This window comes from Amblyomma maculatum, chromosome 1 (assembly GCF_055883805.1).
Source record: "Amblyomma maculatum isolate TAMU_Amacu chromosome 1, ASM5588380v1, whole genome shotgun sequence".
Lineage (NCBI taxonomy): Eukaryota > Metazoa > Arthropoda > Arachnida > Ixodida > Ixodidae > Amblyomma > Amblyomma maculatum.
The window spans coordinates 139,612,560-139,630,575 of record NC_139344.1 but is presented as its reverse complement, the minus strand read 5'-3'; the positions used below and the strand labels follow the sequence as shown (position 1 = coordinate 139,630,575).

At 46.6% G+C, this 18,016-nt stretch overlaps 1 protein-coding gene across 2 annotated transcripts in view; it reads right to left on the bottom strand.

The window, feature by feature from the left end:
* Positions 1 to 18,016, bottom strand: part of LOC146204104 ((Lyso)-N-acylphosphatidylethanolamine lipase-like) — a 73,808-nt gene that overhangs the window by 32,881 nt on the left and 22,911 nt on the right. The window contains exons 1-2 of one of the 2 annotated variants that reach the window (XM_084589100.1): positions 12,066 to 12,241; positions 2,055 to 2,225 (exon numbers count right to left, since the gene is read on the bottom strand). In XM_084589100.1, the coding sequence (XP_084445226.1) occupies positions 2,055 to 2,225; positions 12,066 to 12,081 (187 nt within the window). In that variant the 5' untranslated portion in view covers positions 12,082 to 12,241. Of the gene's footprint in view, positions 1 to 2,054; positions 2,226 to 12,065; positions 12,242 to 18,016 lie in introns of those variants that run through there. The other variant, XM_084589099.1, reaches the window with a different exon arrangement.

Here is an 18,016-nt window from a genome sequence, read left to right as displayed (position 1 = left end):
ATTGTGTTGCTCAGAAGGAAACCCCTGGGCTCTAAATTTTTGACAAAGACTGTACGCACATCCTGATGTGCGTAGATTTGTCATTGCTTTCAATTGACAGAATTATTAAACTATTCAATTGTTATGGACGCGCGCATGCCCAGGCGCACATGCGGGGTGCGTGCCAACACACACACACACACACACACACACACACACACACACACACACACACACACACACACACACACACACACACACACACACACACACACACACACACACACACACACACACACACACACACACATCTTTTCCTGTCCAAAGTATCGTTTTTATGCGTTAGCTCTACTGTGTTCATTTGCGATTTTCGCGTTTAGACCACTAGTACCTCATGCGTTCCACAGATGGTGCCACGTGCTCCGCATGTTGTTTCATCTCTCGCGGCGCAAGAAACATCGTACGTCTTTATCGTCGTGCCCAGGCACGAGAACACTATGCTATCGCCGCTGCCAATCGCGCCAATTGTGTAAAGTTGCAACAAACTCTCGCACTGTGCAGCAAATATCGCCATCTGCATCAAATTCCAACCGTAAAACTGTTCCAGGGACGTCGTCGTCTTCATGAAGTTCCATCAGAGCCGCTCCTTCATTTAATATAGGTATACGCCATACACATACTCCATCTCACTAAAGACACATGCCGTATGGACGTGCCAGACGTGCCAGACATGCAGGATACCGTGGCCATCGAACAACAAAAGCGGAAGCGAGCCAATAGAGTGTAGCACTGCCGCTTACCGCGGCCGTCTACCGCGCACCATCAGCACAGCACGCGCTGATTGGTCCCCGCGTGCGGCATCCGCCGACATTTAATGGGAACGTGGCGCCATCTGTCGCCATCGGGGTGATCCGCGCATGCGTACTGACGTTCGCGCGGTAGCGGTAGGCGGTAGCGGTAGCGGTAAGCGATAGCGGTAAGCGGTAGCGCTAAACTAAAAGTCTCTAAGATTGGAGCGCCAGCAACGACTGCGGCCCATGGCTAACGCTTGTGAAACTTGGTTCAATGACAGTTGAGGCTGTACAATTTTTCTTCCTCCACATTTTCGCATTGCAACTTTTGCGAATCATTTCGAGGTATCGACACAATCTAAGTCACATGACCACATAGTTTACAGGATTTCCGGGCAGCTTCTTCAGAACGTTCGTGCTGCATTTTGCTGTCATTGTGCTAATTTATCGCTAAAATGTTATGCAGCTACGCCGCTCCATCACTGTTGTCTTTTACAGCACGCCAGTTTGACGTGCTTGTGTTTTGATGTGCTGCTTTGTCGCCCTGCATTTTCCCAGCCACGCTGTTCTGTCATTGAGCCATTTTCTTTTCTGCGCTATTGTAAAGCGTATGAGATTATTATTTGACTTCTCATCGTGTCTTTATTCAGGCTTTTATAAAAAAAAAAAAAAAAAAAAACGTCCCGAAGGCATGAAACAAAAGTAGTGCGGGGGGTAATAAAAGTAAGAAAACTAAATTGTAATCATGATAACAAGTAGACAAAGGATCAGTTACTCGCGCGCTGCCGTTGGCTGCTCAAGAGCAGAACCTGTGACCTGGGGGAATTTTGTAGTACATACATCAGCTGCCCTTAAATTACAACATGTTACACTAAACCATTTTTATGCTATTTTTTACGTGCGATATTACTACCGTAGTGGCCCCACCGCGGTGGCGCTGTAGTTATGGGCGCTCGACTGACGTACCCAAGGATTCAGGATCGCATCCCGGCCGCGGCGGCCGCTTTTCGATGGAGGTGAAAAGTAAGCCTTTCGTGTGCTGTCGATGTCAGTGCACGTTAAAGAACCCCATGTGGTTGAAATTTCCATAGCCCTTCACTACCGCCTTTCTCATAGCCTGGGTCGCTTTGGGACGTTAAACCCCACAAACCAAACTACCGTAGTTAGGGCTATCGGTGGCATCTAGGGAAGCGTTATCGTGTGCGCTCTCGCACAGATGGACAGGAAAGGGTTCGTGGTCAGCTAAGGGATTCGCCGCAGGCTTTTCATAGGGAAATGACTTACAAGAGAAGACCTTCTCTTCTGCCTCTTGGAGCCGCTCCCGCGAGGAGGGAATCCAGCGGGCCAGCTTCATGTTTCCGCCGACAGCTGCGGGCGCGGACGACGAGCCTCTGGTAGTCGAGACACCGGCCCCCTTCGAAGCCGGCCCCCGGGCGTCGCTGCCGGGCCCTATTGCTGCCGGTAGAGAGAGGAGACAGAAAAGTGTGAACAAATGGATAAGGAAGATGGACGCTTTACGGGCCGCTGTCACGAATGCGCACCTGTCGCTGCATTTGTACGAATATGTTCGGCTGCTCGCTGCATTTGTACGAATATGTTCGGCTGCACGCTATTCGAGGGCTGTCACGCAGCACAAAAAGAGAGAGAGAGAGAGAGACAGATTTCCCTGCTGCCGAAGAATATAACTTGCGCGGGGAAATTTTCCACGAATAGGCCTCAAGGCCTGAATATGAACAAAGTTAACGTTCATGAAGATTTGGGCTGTGCAGGCATCGAGAGCCGCCTGCATGGAAACAGTATTCAGGGACGCAAAGTGGCGAATGACAGAGACTAGAACATCAGTGCTGACGCTCGTCTCGTCCCTGCGTCCCCTAGCCACGTCTCACCAACATACCGACCAGAACAGTTGGCTGGTTGGTTTGTGGGGTTTAACGTCCCAAAGCTACTCAGGCTATGAGAGACGCCGTAGTGGAGGACTCCGGAAATTTCCACCACCTGAGGTTCTTTAACGTGCACTGACATCGCACAGCACACGGGCGCCACCCGTTTCGCCTCCATCGAAACGCAGCCGCCGAGACCGGGATTCGATCCCGCTACCTTGGGCACAGTAGTCAAGCGCCGTAACCACTGCGCCACCCCGGCGGGGCACCGACCAGAACAGTGTCACGCATTGTCGATGCGTTGAACTAAACGTGCCAGAGAGTTTTGAGCATGTCACTGCCAAGTACTCTTTTGGTCTGTCCAGCATCGGTCGTCGTGCCAAATGTAAACGTGGCTTATGGTCCGTACGTTTGAAACGTCTTATACCGCTGTCACACGGGCATTTCGAAGGCCCTCGAAGCGACTGCCTGTCGACTCGAAGGCCTTCGAAAGCTGCCACACGGGCGTTTTCAATGACCATTGAGTCGATAGTCTATCGAGTCAGCGGAGCAGCCCAGAACTCTATCGAGATCTCGAAGATCCTCGAACGTGCGCAAGGTTGCTAGCGCTGAATCGAGGAGCGTCACGCACACACGTGCACAGCGCGTTTACGATACAAAAATGTGAACAAGCGTTATTTTATATCTTTAAATTACGCGGTAAAATATTAATATCTGTAATAATTTAAAAAAAAACATAGCTCTTTTTAAAGCAAATAATTTATGCACACTCTACCCCTGTAACATGCGCCGCCGAGAAATGCAAACGCAATGAAAATCCCAGCCGTATAAACGCCAGCGAGTTAAAAAAAAAAAAAAAACAAAAACTTGTCTTTTGATAACAACTAAACACCTGCAGTTACTAAAAAAAGGTAACAGCTACATCTTATTTTGCATTTATAGAGAGATTTTAGTTCTTTAAGCAAAACCGAAAGCAACGATACTGGCGCCACAAAAGTTTGGCGCCAAACACCATAACTATTTCAATAGACTTCGAGTTTTGCCGTGTAGCAGCGGCACAACTTCTTCGAGTTCGATCGCGATTGAAAATCTCGAAGACTATCGACTCAATCGCCTTTGAAAATGACCGTGTGACTAGGGTATTACAGGCCGTGAGTTGCAGTAGTTCTATAAGCATGGTGTAAATATTGCTGAAAAAGTTCGCCTGCCCGTCTTACTCTACATGTTCAGCTTTGCAGCGGCATTCGGCCAACTTCATAGGCCCCGATACATGACCAGTCTTTGATACTGTCTAACACAACCACAGGCATACTCAGGTGCGTGGCACGGAGAGTAGGAGAAATCGACAGTGACAGAAAGGTATGCAATGGGTTATGGTGCGCACTTCACAATGGGCTAAGGACAGAGGCAGGGTCAGGCGGCGGAAGTTTTCAGCTGACGACGCAGTCAACACAATGGGCTCGCACACACAATGCATGAGTCAGTGAGACTGAAAGACCACCTGTTGTTTTGACGTGCAATAGGAATCCAGCTGACAAAGTTGTTGATGGTCTTAGGTGCTCAGTGCTTAATCTGCACCCAAAGTTACAAGGAGAAAAAAACATATTTGTACGTGGGGCTCAGATGCGGCTCGAAATTGAGATGCTCAACAGCGTACTGTTGCTCACATGTGCACGCACACTACGCACGTCCTAAGTAATACGCACATGCAATAACTGACAGTATACAAGCAGAGCCACTACGTACGAATTGTATGCATACCCCGCTGAATACGTGGACATTTATATACGCTTCAGTACACATTAAAACCTGAATGTCCAGACAAGTCTGAAACAACAACGGCGAAACTAATCGTGAGGCGCCAAAACCATCCCATAAAAAAAGTGGATAGAGCAGGAAGAGGGAACCCATGGCGAGCAGCATACGCACATACGCACGCCCGCCCGCTTGCACACGCACGCACGCGCACGCATGAAGCACGGCAAGAATGTGGTCACAGAAACCGACGGAGAAATATGTTCGGGTCGACAGCTTGCTTTGCCTGTCGGTGACCGTTGTACATGGCTACCTACACCAACCATAGTTGAGAAGATATCTTCGCCAAACGTTGCAGGGACCAAGACTCAGAGTCAACGGTAGCTGATGATTTCATTTAGCCTGGTACAGTTAAATGATGCGGTCCGCTCGGCAAATTGTTTGTCGTGTTATGTAGGGAGCAATTCACGTCAACGCGGCTGCCGTGCCAGCTGCTTGACTCTACATGCGTGCCTTGTCATGGAAACCGCCGCTAACAACGTTGACAATTTTGAATGAGTGAACGAGTTAGCCTACGCTCATATAGGCCACAGCTTTAGAAAACGGCTACGCAGCGCCTACTCCGCGTCATTGTTAGCGCCTCCGTTTTCTAGCGCTGCTACCGATCAATAAACTTTGCGCGATCATTGCTCCGTTCAGTCGGCTGCAACTTCGGATGCAAGGGGTCACGATGTGCAGCTGAGGGCAGTGGTTCCGTACACATCATCTGATAGGGTGTAACCCATTTTGCTTGCTTTCTTTTTTTGAGGCCACTACTTTATTTACATTGATAAATATAAAAAAATGGCGGACGATTATGATATTCACTACTCCGAAACTTGAGCGCAGCTCTTCAGGTATTTTGGTTTTGCGATATACCGAGGCAAATAATTTTGAGATAGACAAGGCAATCGTATATATACAGCTGAAGACTGGTCTTCATTTTCCCACTCATAATCATCCTTGAACTGACGCTCCTTTGTCAGTTCCCGGTTGTTTAAAAGAAGCCTTGTGACTTAACAAGCCGCAGGCGATGCTTTTCAGGTGCTGGACCAACGACTTGTTCTTTAAGACGAAGTGTATTGCATATGTGGGGTCGTCTCTGCAGCGGGAGGCGTACTCTTCTGCATGCTCATATTCCACCACGGCCCATTGAGCGTTGTATTGTGCAGTGTTTCGTTGCGTTGCTTTGCGTTCTGTTGTGTTGTGTTCTGGGCAACTAAAGCCACCATGCGGTAAATGTCTGGTAAACGTTTTGTGTAAATACTATAGCTGGTTTAAAAGCTTTGCGTGTTTTAAGAACGAAAATACACAGGAAATTTCAACGAGCGAGTTTTTCCCTATGATTAAGCTAGAATATAATGGGATGTGTCCGCTATAATGTAGTTGGAAACACTTCTGTTTTTTTTTTTTCAGTTTCTCCAATTTTGTATGTGTGATTAAGATGTGATTTGTTTAGACAGCCTCTCCGCAGAGTTCTCAAGTAGCTTCCTTTCATTTTGCAAGAATGGAGTTGTGTGTTAAATGAATGCGACCGTTGCGAAGGTGGCGTTCTTGATTACATGATTTCCGTGCCTTGATCACTGGCTTCACTGAGTGTAGTTCGCTGTTTAGTTTGTTACCTCATCAAGACTACCATTACCTTCTCAGTTTTCTTTGCGCAAATTTTACGGTAACCTTCGCAACAATATTTACTTTTTTTTTTCTATTTTAGCATTTTGTACCGCCATGGCACACGCATCAGCCCTCTTGTTGTTACTGCTGATTGCAACCTGGATTGGTAGACAGCAAAGTTTAATTATAACGCATTGTGTTCCGGCTAATATTGCGTTATGGGTTTTGCTCCTACTAAGTCCGTTGTTGCATTTCTGGAGTGTAATGCTGTGATTACCCTGAGGGAGTCTGTGTAAATTATACTGTTTACAATGTTGTTTACTACTCTTTCTACGGCTATGAAACGGGGTAACAATCGTCTGTGAAAACTGATGCCTAGGCAACCTTACTGTATTTTTTTTTTCGTTTGCCTTCTGCTACAGTGCTACCGACATGAGAAACCGTTTTAGAACTGCGCGCATAAAATGCTCTAAATTTCTGCTTTCTTTTTTTTTTTTTTTTTTTTTTTTTTTTTTTTTTTTTTTTTTTTTTTTAGGGGCAAAGAAGCCTTGTAACATGTGTTCGTGTGCTGTTTGCTCTTTGTGAAATTGCGTTATTATGAAGTAGCATGGAGAGGGGAAACGTTACCAAGGTGCACATTACGCATCACCCGGTAAAAACTGAACGCGACGCCTCTTGCGTGGCCCCGCCGTACCCTCCTCCTACACTTCCCACCTTACTCTCGCGCCTTTCTCTCTTCCGCCAGTGCTTTCCTCCTTCTCCAGTCCCGCCACCCGCCTCCACCTTTCATTCTTGTCCACATGCGGTGCCATTCCCCCGTTAACAACATAAACTCGTGCTTTCAAGGGGGTCACCCTTCGGCTTCTCGTAGCATCACCCACGGGTTGGCATTACTCGGCAGTCGTGATAGCACCTCCTCCCTCGGTAGCCACCCTCCGGCTTCTTTCCGTGGCAGCCACCTTCCGCACGCTCTCGCCATATCCCCAACGTTTTCGCTCTGCCCACAAGCCACTGAGCCACCCTGTGCCCCTCAAACTTTGTCACCTTCTGGCCATGGCAGATGACGCTCCTCTCTGCGACTTCACACGGCTGCGGGTGACCGGTAACGCCGACGACATGCTATCCAGAACCGGCCACTTAAGAGCTGCTCTCTAAAATGACTACTGCTCCACCTCTATCCTTAACGCCTTCCCCCACTGCGACCTTTAGAAAGTTAGAAAATCCAATAATTTTTAATTTGGTTGAGAGGCAGGTGAAAAGAAAAAAAAGCGAGAAGAAAGCATTCATGTGGCGCGAGTGTTGGCGAAAAATGGCGCAGGCCTGGCCAATTTTTAGAACCGGTCAGAACGAATGGACGTCATTTTTTTCCGTCTATGTGCGTCAGTTCCTTAGTGTGGCGGCAGGTGGAAATAAACACGTATACCGTCCATGAACTACGAGATCGCGGGATTCCTTTTAACCATTCTTGCCTTCGTGAGTTGTTTTCGGTTTGTTCCTTGTACTAGCATGAATAGCCCCCAACCCTAAAGTAATAGTCAAGTTCTGCACCGCTCTACAAAGGCGACGCGCGTAGCGTGCGACAAAGGGGCACATGGCATAGCAGTTCTAGACACAACCGTTTTGTATGCGCTCGCAGATGCATTCATAGGAAACGGTATAAAATGACCGGATCGTTCATATTGTAATCGAACTGCTTTCGGCTTTGCGCGATTGTAGCCCGATCACAAGAGACCGGATCGTTCATATTGTAATCGAACTGCTTTCGGCTTTGCGCGATTGTAGCCCGATCACAAGAATTACAGCAATATAAGAAGTGAAAGAAAGAAATGGAACTGAACGATTATTCATTCGCCGCGTGTCGCGGCCACTCACTAGCCTGCATTTATTGTGAGCGCCAGTTTTCTGCACGCGAGCAAGGACGCTGCGATCCTCAGGGCCTAAGAAAAACCTAGATCACCCGCAGACTTCAAGGCCAGCGACAACAGCAGCTGCTGATAACTGCTTTCTCGCGCTCAGTATTCCATTGTGATGGCAAGGTGCGCCATTGCCGAGAAGCCGTGCAGTGGCGTAATTGGCCGGCACGCACAAACCTTGTCCTACGAATAGCTAGCAAGCTGCCCGGGAGCGTTGCTAGACAGCTGCGCGCCGCTCTTGCGCAGTCGGAGTCTCTCACATGACCGTGGTGCAAAATCGAGACTCAAGGACGCTTGCTCGCCGCGTCACCAACCGCTTCCCTTTAACGGCACTCGCACGCACCGCCCTCGCTGCGTGCTCGATCGACTGAACAGTCGCTCTGCCTTCCGCGCTACGCTGTACTCGGGGCTGGTGGTTGCACTGCACCAGTGTACAGTCGTGAGCAAAAGTGGTATACAACACTCAGTCAGTGACAGAGCTCGAGAAAATTGAGTAAAAGTGCCATCTAGTGGCACATGCATGTGGATAAAATAGGGCACTGCCACTATTGTCTCGATCTTAGATAGCTGTAGCAAGATGAAGTTGGCGTGCAGTTTTCGTTTCGACCTCCGCCAGCGACTAAGTGTTGTATACCACTTTTGCTCACGACTGTACGTCCGTGCGCAAAATAACTAGCAGTTTCCGCCACGCCTCAGGCCCCAAACCATGTACTATATGCAATATTTCTTTCCGCGTCCAGTCAGCAAGAAGACTGAGCCATCCCTGTTGCCAAATACATCACAAGGACGATCCAGCCGATAAAAAATTTGTTCTTACGGAACGATTTTCCTGATGGCTTTAAAACCACGAACGCAAAAGTGAATCGACACACTGGGCAACACTCGCGACTGTTCGGAAGTGTGTACATCGACATATGTCACAGTTTCTTAATTAACACGCTCATGTATACGCAGTCGTGCTCTGATTAAGTCTATGTGCACGCATGTATATCTTTCACAGTTGGATAGCACCAGCCAATCAAGGACCGAAACGCCAAGGCATGTGCGCGCGTTTTGGAACTGCACGAGTGGCTGGTGATCTTGTGTGCACATCAGGTTGGAGCGAACCAGTTCCGAACCACTCCACAGTGCAAGGTGATCTGGTAATTCGGCCACAGATTCACTGGCTCGAGCTGCTGCTTCAAAATTTCGTACAATGCATAGCCGCAACGTGCAGTTAATCGCTGCTGTGCGTTTCCGCTGTTGGACCCGAATGAAAAAAAAAAAAAAAACACACACACAGTTCTCCCAATTATATGTCAAGAAGCAAATTCTGAGTCACCTCTTGGTTTTTGGAGCAGATGAAAATCGCGAAACGCACACTTTAGAGTGTGAATATCGCGAAAAATACTGCTATGCACGCAGGCAATGTTAATCAATTTGCTGGCAGCGAAAAGAAAGCGATTAAGATTTAGTGTTTGCACATTAATATCCACGGGTTCAATTACCGCCTTATTAAAATTTAACTCACTTCTGGAGATTCCCCGTCAATAAACTGGACTGAAACGGAAGCGACATTTCGCGCCTAAGATGCAGGATCCCAATTGTCAGAGCAAGTCGTGTTTATATAACGGTATGTGACTGGCTCAAACTGGTCACACGGCAGTCATGATAGCCCAGCATACGATGTATCGAAGGCGGCGACCAGTCTCACGCTATTTTCGCGTAACGCGTGCAGCTTTCACAGTTCGGTAGAACGTTAAGTTACCGCTTATAGTGTCAAGAAATTGCGATACAGTGCGAGCACGCATCCACATGGTGCGACGTTTTGACAAACAAACAAAAAAAAGCGGTCTAATCCGCGCCGCCCTCGGATTAACCCACTGCAGCTATGCGCGCGCGTTGTTTTTGAAGTTCGACCTCCGTGCATGTGTCAGAAACCGCACAAAGAAGGCTGTTACTGTAGAATCCTTTGTGCTCGTGTTAATTACGCCACTTGTAAGCACCACCATGGCAGGAGCGGTGACGCAGCGCGTACGACATAGTATCCGCGCCTGTTATAAACATCTCAGAGCAAGCATTTCTTTTTTGTTTCTTTTGCAGTCCAACTGCGTCAACTGTTCCGGGTGAGGTAAGTCTGGCGGATGCAAGCAACGAAGACGATATAGCGTTGGACAGAAATACTTATAGGCATTTAGTGAACAGTGCGAGCCAACCAGACGCACAAAAGAAATCACATGCGAAGAAAACAAACGTGGCTACTGTAAGCCCGCGAGAACGCGTACAAATATAACATTCGCGAGGGAGGCTGTACAAGCGCGTGTGCGTACACGAACGCAACGGAGAACGCACCATAAATACAACCTGCGCGTTCTATAATGCTAAAAGTTTCCAAGGAGTCTACTTTTCGGTAACCTCGCGCGAAGATATTGTACATTTATGAAAGGATGAAAATTATCGCTCGTATGAAGGCCTTTGTGCAAATGTTTGCTCTTGAGTTGAAGGCGATGCGTCTTCGGGTCTCTCCCGCTTGCATTGTGCATTCACTTGGTTCACCTTTATTCCGTTCGACAGAATGCGCCTTCGGGTATCTTACCCGTCTCGCAAACTGAAGGTCCTCGGTTCGATGTCAACCTCATACAATGTCACAGAATTTTCGTCTCAGTTCATCTCTTTTTTGAGCAACTTCGCAGAGAAATTTAATGTCAGTCCGGATACTTGTGACTTGTTTCTGAATTTATATCGCCCAGTTATCGCCTAGACAGTCGTTAAATGCATAGCTGCGGTAAAAAAAAAAAAAAAAAAAAAAAAAAAATGTGACATAGTACAGCTGCAATACAGTGCAGTTCTCTTAGCACAGGTTGTTTCGATTTCAAATGTGGAAACCAGGCCGTTTCCGGGTTTCTACTGCTTGCCGCACTCCTGTCGTGCTATAGCTTAGGCGTGTAGTGCGAGAAATTTTGTATTTTAGGTGCTAAAGCCGAGAATTTAGACTGCGAGGGAGGCTGGTGAACTCCTGGCTAAATATGACAACTCTACTGTCATGTGTACAGTGCACAGCCCCTTGCTGAACAGCAGCGCGAAAAAGCAGCCGAGCTAGAACTACGTACAGCATTTTTTTTTTTTGCATCTTTGGTTAGTTACATGGGGTTTTATGGCGCACAAGGTATATGGAATTTATTGGTGCTATCTGATAAGCATGCTAGCAAATTGAAACAAACTACCTCATTTGCAATCTCAGCAACAGAGCTCCTGAAAAACGACTTACCACTGTTCTCACTAGATAAACATTTCATTTGCTAGAAACGCATGTAATTACGCACAACAGCAGAACAAATCGAATCCGCATTACGTGAAACGCGAGTTAGATGACACGCCGAGGGAGAGATAATAACGGCGCACGCTTAACCAGTGGTCAGCTGCTTAAGCGTGAATCGTTTGTCATTCTGTCTGCTGTAACGGTGGCGACGGGAAACTTCCATGCTCACTTGCGCGCGGCGTACCGAGCGAAGTCGTTCAATCTGCAGGCAGTGGTGCCATCATGAAAAAATTACTTCTCCATAGTATGATCTGAAATCAGGTATGAGACAAGTAGCAGTCATTTAATATGCGGCCGTTAGATGCCACTTCATTAGGAGGTTTCATGGGCAATCCTAAGTTGACGGGATCGTAAAAAGATGGTATGCACAGACTGGGCATCGGAAAGAGTGACTGTCCGGTCTAGTTCTGTACAAAATTGTCGTCCGGTAGCAGAGAGCAGCAGTAAGCCCGAGTTTGTCTATGAGCTCTTTTTCACTAAGTACAGCATCGCGGTGTTGAGCCTATAAGCGCCTGTAGAAACAACTGATGGTAACCGCTTAAACAAGCCCTGCGGCCGAGAAAAAATTGCGGATGGCAGACTAGCACGTAGTTTTCTCGATGATGCATGAGCAACCAGAAGCCACTGTCGATTCCAACCTATGCAACCTTAACGAGAAAAAAAAAAACAAATACACGTATGATCACGCAGAAATCAGTAACTATAGGTGAAACACCTCAAAGACACGCGCAGTGTCACAACACAGAGATTTCGCAAGGTGCAGCGATATCATGGACAATGAGAAACGTGTACGAACCGAAAGTCAGAGCCATCGACCAGTTATCTATGAGCAGCCGATGGTCGTTTGGCACAGACGGGGATCGCCGGCCCGCGACACTATGCGTCACACGTAGCGGGTATCCATTGAGTACCTGCGCTGCACAAACACACCAACACCACGCCGCCGCTCTCTCCGTTCCATTGGGCAACGGCACGTGCGCAGCCGACAGCGCCGCCGCACTTTCCTCGTACGCGCCGCGGGCTGAGCAGTTGCCAAGGTTGAAACATGACGTCGGCCGCCCGACAAGAGCTCGCCGGAAGGGTCATTGCGCACGCCCGGCAGATAGGAGGCACCTGTGGCCGCGCGTGCTGTGTACTGTCAGCGCCTGACATCGGGCCGCCGCGCAGCGAACGGAGGGGCTCGCGCTGCGGGCGAAACCGAACCGTGGGCAACAAGATGTAGTACACCGCGTGGACATTGCTCGAGAGGATAACGTTGAAGTAGGCGACGTGCTTATCGTCACTGTCGAATCCCTTTCGCATTGTGAGAAACACAGCTGCGCGAGCTCGTTCTTCGCTCTACTGGTTGGTCTTATTGCAGGCCAAAGAGAAACTATTGTGCAGAGTACAACATGAAACGCAGACCAAAGACCGGTGGAGTGATGCATAACGGAGTAACACAAGGTCAATGTCATTGGTACGGCCAGCAACGCGTTTCGAGGAACCGCATCGGCGCGTCGTCTTTGAATCCAGGGCCGGGCCTACGGTTCGGTGACAGAATTATTTTCGAGACGTCAGTTATGACATCGTAACAAAAGCCTTATAAGGGATCAGACAGGCTTTCGCAAAAGGCTACTCTACTATTACTCGTATCCACACTACCCACCATGCACGTGATAGAAAAATGCTCGGAATATAACCAATTCCTGTATATAACATTCATTGATTACGAGAAACCATTTTACTGAATCCAAACCTAGGCAGTCATGCAGGCATTGCGTAGGGTGTAGATGACCGCTAGAATGTAAGGGCCTTAACATGGCTCACAAAGAGGAGCTCGTCTACGACCACAGCGTCCCGAAAACCGAGGGGCCGCGCAGGCGTGAATGAACCCGGTTGACGCACGGGATTTAAGCAGGTGCCGCTTCATCTCCGGGAAAAAAAAAAAAAAGCGCAGTCAACCGTGTCGCCACCTATCGAGCAGCTACCTTTACTACAAACGCGATTAGTGTTGCTCTTGTTCAAAGCATGCAAGACGTGGAAGACGCACGCGCAGCAAAGCTAGAAAGCGGCATCATTCTCGTGGCGGTGTGTAGCACGTTTCCACAAATTCATCATGACCACCCCGCCGCATTCGACCACCCTTTGCCAGTCCTGCTTGTCGGTGGCATCAACTTGGACTGCTGAAAAACAATGCGTCCCCAACATCGCGTCCGTGGGCCTCATTCTAGGAACAAAGCATGGCATCGTTACGCTCATCCCACCATCAAATAAACATGCATAATCGTTGTAGCGGCGTCAGCTAGCGCTGTGCCGTTCACTTCATGGATGGGCGAGTGCGCAAGTGTTTTTTTTTTTTTTTTTTTTTCAGTGCTTCGGGACTTCCGATGGAGTGTTTACTACATTAAGAAATTTCCCTGCCTGTTCACCACCGATAAAAACGCTGTGATATAATCTGTCAACTTTGGCAAGGGCCTACCACAAACTGCGTTGTTTTTTTTTATGATTATGTGCGCAATAAAACAAATTAGTTGTCTGCTCACTTGCTGTAACAACAGCTCAAAATTATGAAACATTCAACAGCTATTCCTTGAATGACGTTCATGGAGCTTCAGGAACACTTTTCTTTTCTATCCGTTTCTGAGAGATGTTGCTCGTAAATGCGCTCACTAGCGAAACGCGTGGTAAGCTGTTTTTTCTTTCCTTCATTCGCCGTCGCAGGCACGTTTTGCGCATGAATGCATGCAGCGCACGGATTCGTCACTCTTTCTGCGAAAAAAAAAAAAAAATGCGGAGCACTCATTATGTACAGCGAGTAGAGCCCTGTTTTGCGCTAGCAACACACTCTCGTGAAAACAGTAAATAACTGAGCTGGATGCCACGTTTATTGCTGATTGCAGCACTTACAGTATATATACGAAGGCCGCGTGCCACAGATCGCACGCAGAGTGAAACTTGAGGTAAAAGAAAAGGTATACTTGCAACCTTGACTTTCTTGCCCGCTCGCTCGAACATTAATGAGCAAATACAATGTTTCTATTAGTTTATTCGTTTTTTCTGTTGAGTTCACCTTCATTTCCTGAATACTTCTGATCAACCTGTGAACAGCGGCGGGAAATATGGCGAAGCTTTTTCTGGAAGTATACTGAACGAGTGGCAAATGCGTAGCCGTCATAAGGGAATGCGACCAGCTTCTGCCGGGCTTATAATCTGTGGCGGCTGCGACCATGCAACTGCTGATGGCCACTGGCAGCATGGCGGGAGCGTTAGAAAGCCGCCATAGTTATTGGCTGCATGTGATTTCTTGCTCTGTAAAAAATGGGACTATTGTAACTTACAGAAATCTCTGGCCGATAAACAAGCTGTTCGCATGAATATAATTGCTGCGAAGAAAACATTTCTGCTCACGAACGCCGTCGCTATACGCCGAGTGAACAAGTAACACAACATTGGCCACTACACAGGTAACGTTACTAGAACCAGTTACAGGCATCACCGAAGATTCAATGTTTGCACGTGATGAACACGTGTCTTAGAAGAGTTTGAGTGTTGGAATATGATTCCAGCTCTGATTAAACTATATATGTACAGGGGGGAAAGGGGGGGGGGGGGGGGGGCTTTGACGCACGCTCTATCAGGGGTCTTTTTTCATCACCGGGTGTTTATAGCATCCAGAAAAAGAAAACAAATTGCAGATCATCGGTGTTTGTTTCGTTCAGAAAATTTTCTAATGAAACAAGCCTGCAGCTTGCACAGTCTACGAAGATTTCGAGATGCAATGAAATGCGTGCGCAACGCACGACTAACATCTCCCGTGTTTTGTATCTACCTATATTTGCTCTTTTACATTTGAAGGTTATACGCCGCGTTCAAGGTGACTTCAGCGCCACTGGTACTGAACTATAGTACTGATATGCGTCGTACTTAAAAGCAAAAGCCGCAGATTGGTTCGGTTCTCAACGCCAAGTTGACAGCAACAGCGCAGCTACGTAGGGAGCTCGCTACGCTGACTGATACAAATGAAACCGAGGAGACACGAGGCACGCAGAGGCATTAATAATGAGTTTATTTACCTTTCAGATACATACTGCAGGGATGGACCCCAGACTAAAATCTATATAGTTAAGCAGTTTGAGTGTGTCTGCGGCCCTGCAAACTAAAAATACCCACCGGAGAATAAAACAAAGGCCGTGCAAAGGCTGCGCGATCACACACAAAACTTTATAAATCGAAAATACAGCAATGAAATAGACTGTTGGAATTTCTTTTTTTCAAGATCGACACATAAACAAGCGAACTGTCGAGGTAATATAAAAGTCAGTAAAAAAATGCTGACAGTAGAAAAGAAGAGCTTCTCGTCTCTGTTAACAAAGTGGAATAACAGTACATGCTTACGAGAAAGGGAATTAATTTAATTTTAACATTTCTGGTATTTATTAAGTATATGTGTTATTAAGAACTGGAATGTTTGCTTGCCTTAATTAGTTCGAGTGCGTGGAATATCCCACTTATCGTAGTCTTACGTTATGCTGTCCGGTATACGCTTAAGTTCGGCAAGACAGCTAAGAAAATTCGCGACTACAGGCTGATAAAATTTACAACAGTATAGCAAGCGACATTCATACAGGCGATCAACAAGAACAACTTGGAACTGAAGGGAAATTCTTCCCGTGTGCTCAATATAGGCAACTCCAAGCATCAAGCCGAATTCCTTTTTTTCTGCATTACCAGTAATATGTAAAGGTTACGGTTTGACGTTGTTGATCATACTAGATGCCAGTAGTGCAGGAACGATTGTACAACGGCGTGGCAAAGTAACAGTCTAAAAAAAAAGGGGGGAGGGGGGGAGATTTGTATCAAAATCTTGACAAAACGCCGACTGACATCGATAGTTTTTTTTTTGTTTTGTTCTTTTCATAATGGTTCACATGATCATTCCATCTCATGCACGCGTCCAACACATCACCAAGAAATTTAAATCTCATCATTTCAGAGCAGGAGTCGGGTTCTTGTATAGGGACCGAAAAATTAACTGGCCGAAAGAAAGCCGCCTTAGATTTTTTTGGTGCTAACTTTTAAGTCATTTGATTTGCACCATTCATTGAGTGTTTAATGAACAGTATTTGCTTTATGAAGAGTCTTCTGAAGAAGGGCCACCAACGAATATGCTGCTATCGTCGGCGTACAGGATGTATATCATGCCTTTGCTATATTGATTATGTCATTAATACAAACATTAAAGAGGAACGGTCCAAGGAGGCTACCCTGAATAGCGGCACAATGAATAGGTTGAAGGCTGGATTTATTCCCGTCAACAAAAGTTGCGTGCTGATGTTGTGCTAAGCATGACCGTAATAAATTGAGACAGACAGCCACAGCGAACTTCATATCTTTCTGATTTAAAGAGTAATATGTGCGGTTGAGGAGATCGAACGCTTTGGTGACGTCGAAGAAAATTTCGTGTGTCAGGTTCTTCATTACAATATTTTGCAGTATAAATTCTTTCTGCTTTACGAAAGCCGAGTTGAGAATCTGTTATAATAGTATACATGTTTATTAAAAAAAAAAACTCTCAGTTCGTTTGAGAATTACCTTTGACAAAGCTTTCGAAAAGATAGGAAGGGCAGAAATCGTAAATAACAGAAACTTGAGCATTCTTCATCCCCTTTGGAAAATTCGAAAAAGAGAGCGAAGTGTTGAATATATGCGCTAAACATGGGTTATTATATCTCCTACAGATTTTATTGCTCCAATCTGAAGAACCCCGTAATCCACACTATGTGTTGCATTCAGATTGAGTAGAATAGAAAAAAAAACAGTCAGGATCTAGGGGATATTAAATACAACTGAGTCGCGTGTGCCACATCTTAAGAAATCAGCTGCTGCAGAAGAGCTCCTGAAAGGTTTAAAACTTGTAAAAAAGCTGTTGGACTCTTCAGAAAGGTCGGCACCTTATACAAGCTTACCGTTAATATTAAGGGGTCCTAATTTCTAGGTTTTGTTTTTTTTGAAGAAACACGTCTTTTAGAAATGTTCCCAAAAATGCTAAGTGCATTTTTTTTGTCCAAGCAAGTGCTGTTGATACTCTCTCTTAGCAGTTCTTAACTCTTTGTTAAGGCTATTTCGATGTGCTTCGTCCCCAGTTCTCAACTTTCGGCCGACTGCTAACGCATGCAAAGAAGAGGACGACGCCATGGACAATACGAGGCGGGTTTTACATAAGGCGATTCGAACTTTGTGCTTCCTGCTCTCTGCAAACATCTTCACTCTGAAGAATGTGGAAACTTGCTTAAAACTTAAATTCATACAGCTATTTTGAATAAGAAAAATTCGGTCTCTCTGTTCTCTAGAACTTTACCGCATGTGCTGCCAACTTCACTTGCTTTATTGTGCTTGATGGAATAGACTTTTGCGACAGGAGTCGAGGTCTTGCTCCACCGGCAGCGCCTACATGTAGGGCTGCAATAATGACCTCCTTTTACTCTCTTGGGCTTGGCAGAGCTTCACAAGCGCATATAGAGACGCTTTCCTTGAGCTTCTAGCGGAAATTATGCTCACTTAGCTGAGCTAGATAAAGTCGTCGCGCTTCTTAATTTAAGATATTTTTATTCAAGTGCGTGTCTTAATCTCCTAATTTTGATTGCACATAGCCTATGTCGCTTTCGGACGTTAAACTCCGCATATCATAGCTTTTCTGCTTGATCGAGTGGCTTCTGGTGCGATATTTTGTTTTCGTTGAGATCCGAACGACCTTCAGTGAGAAAAATA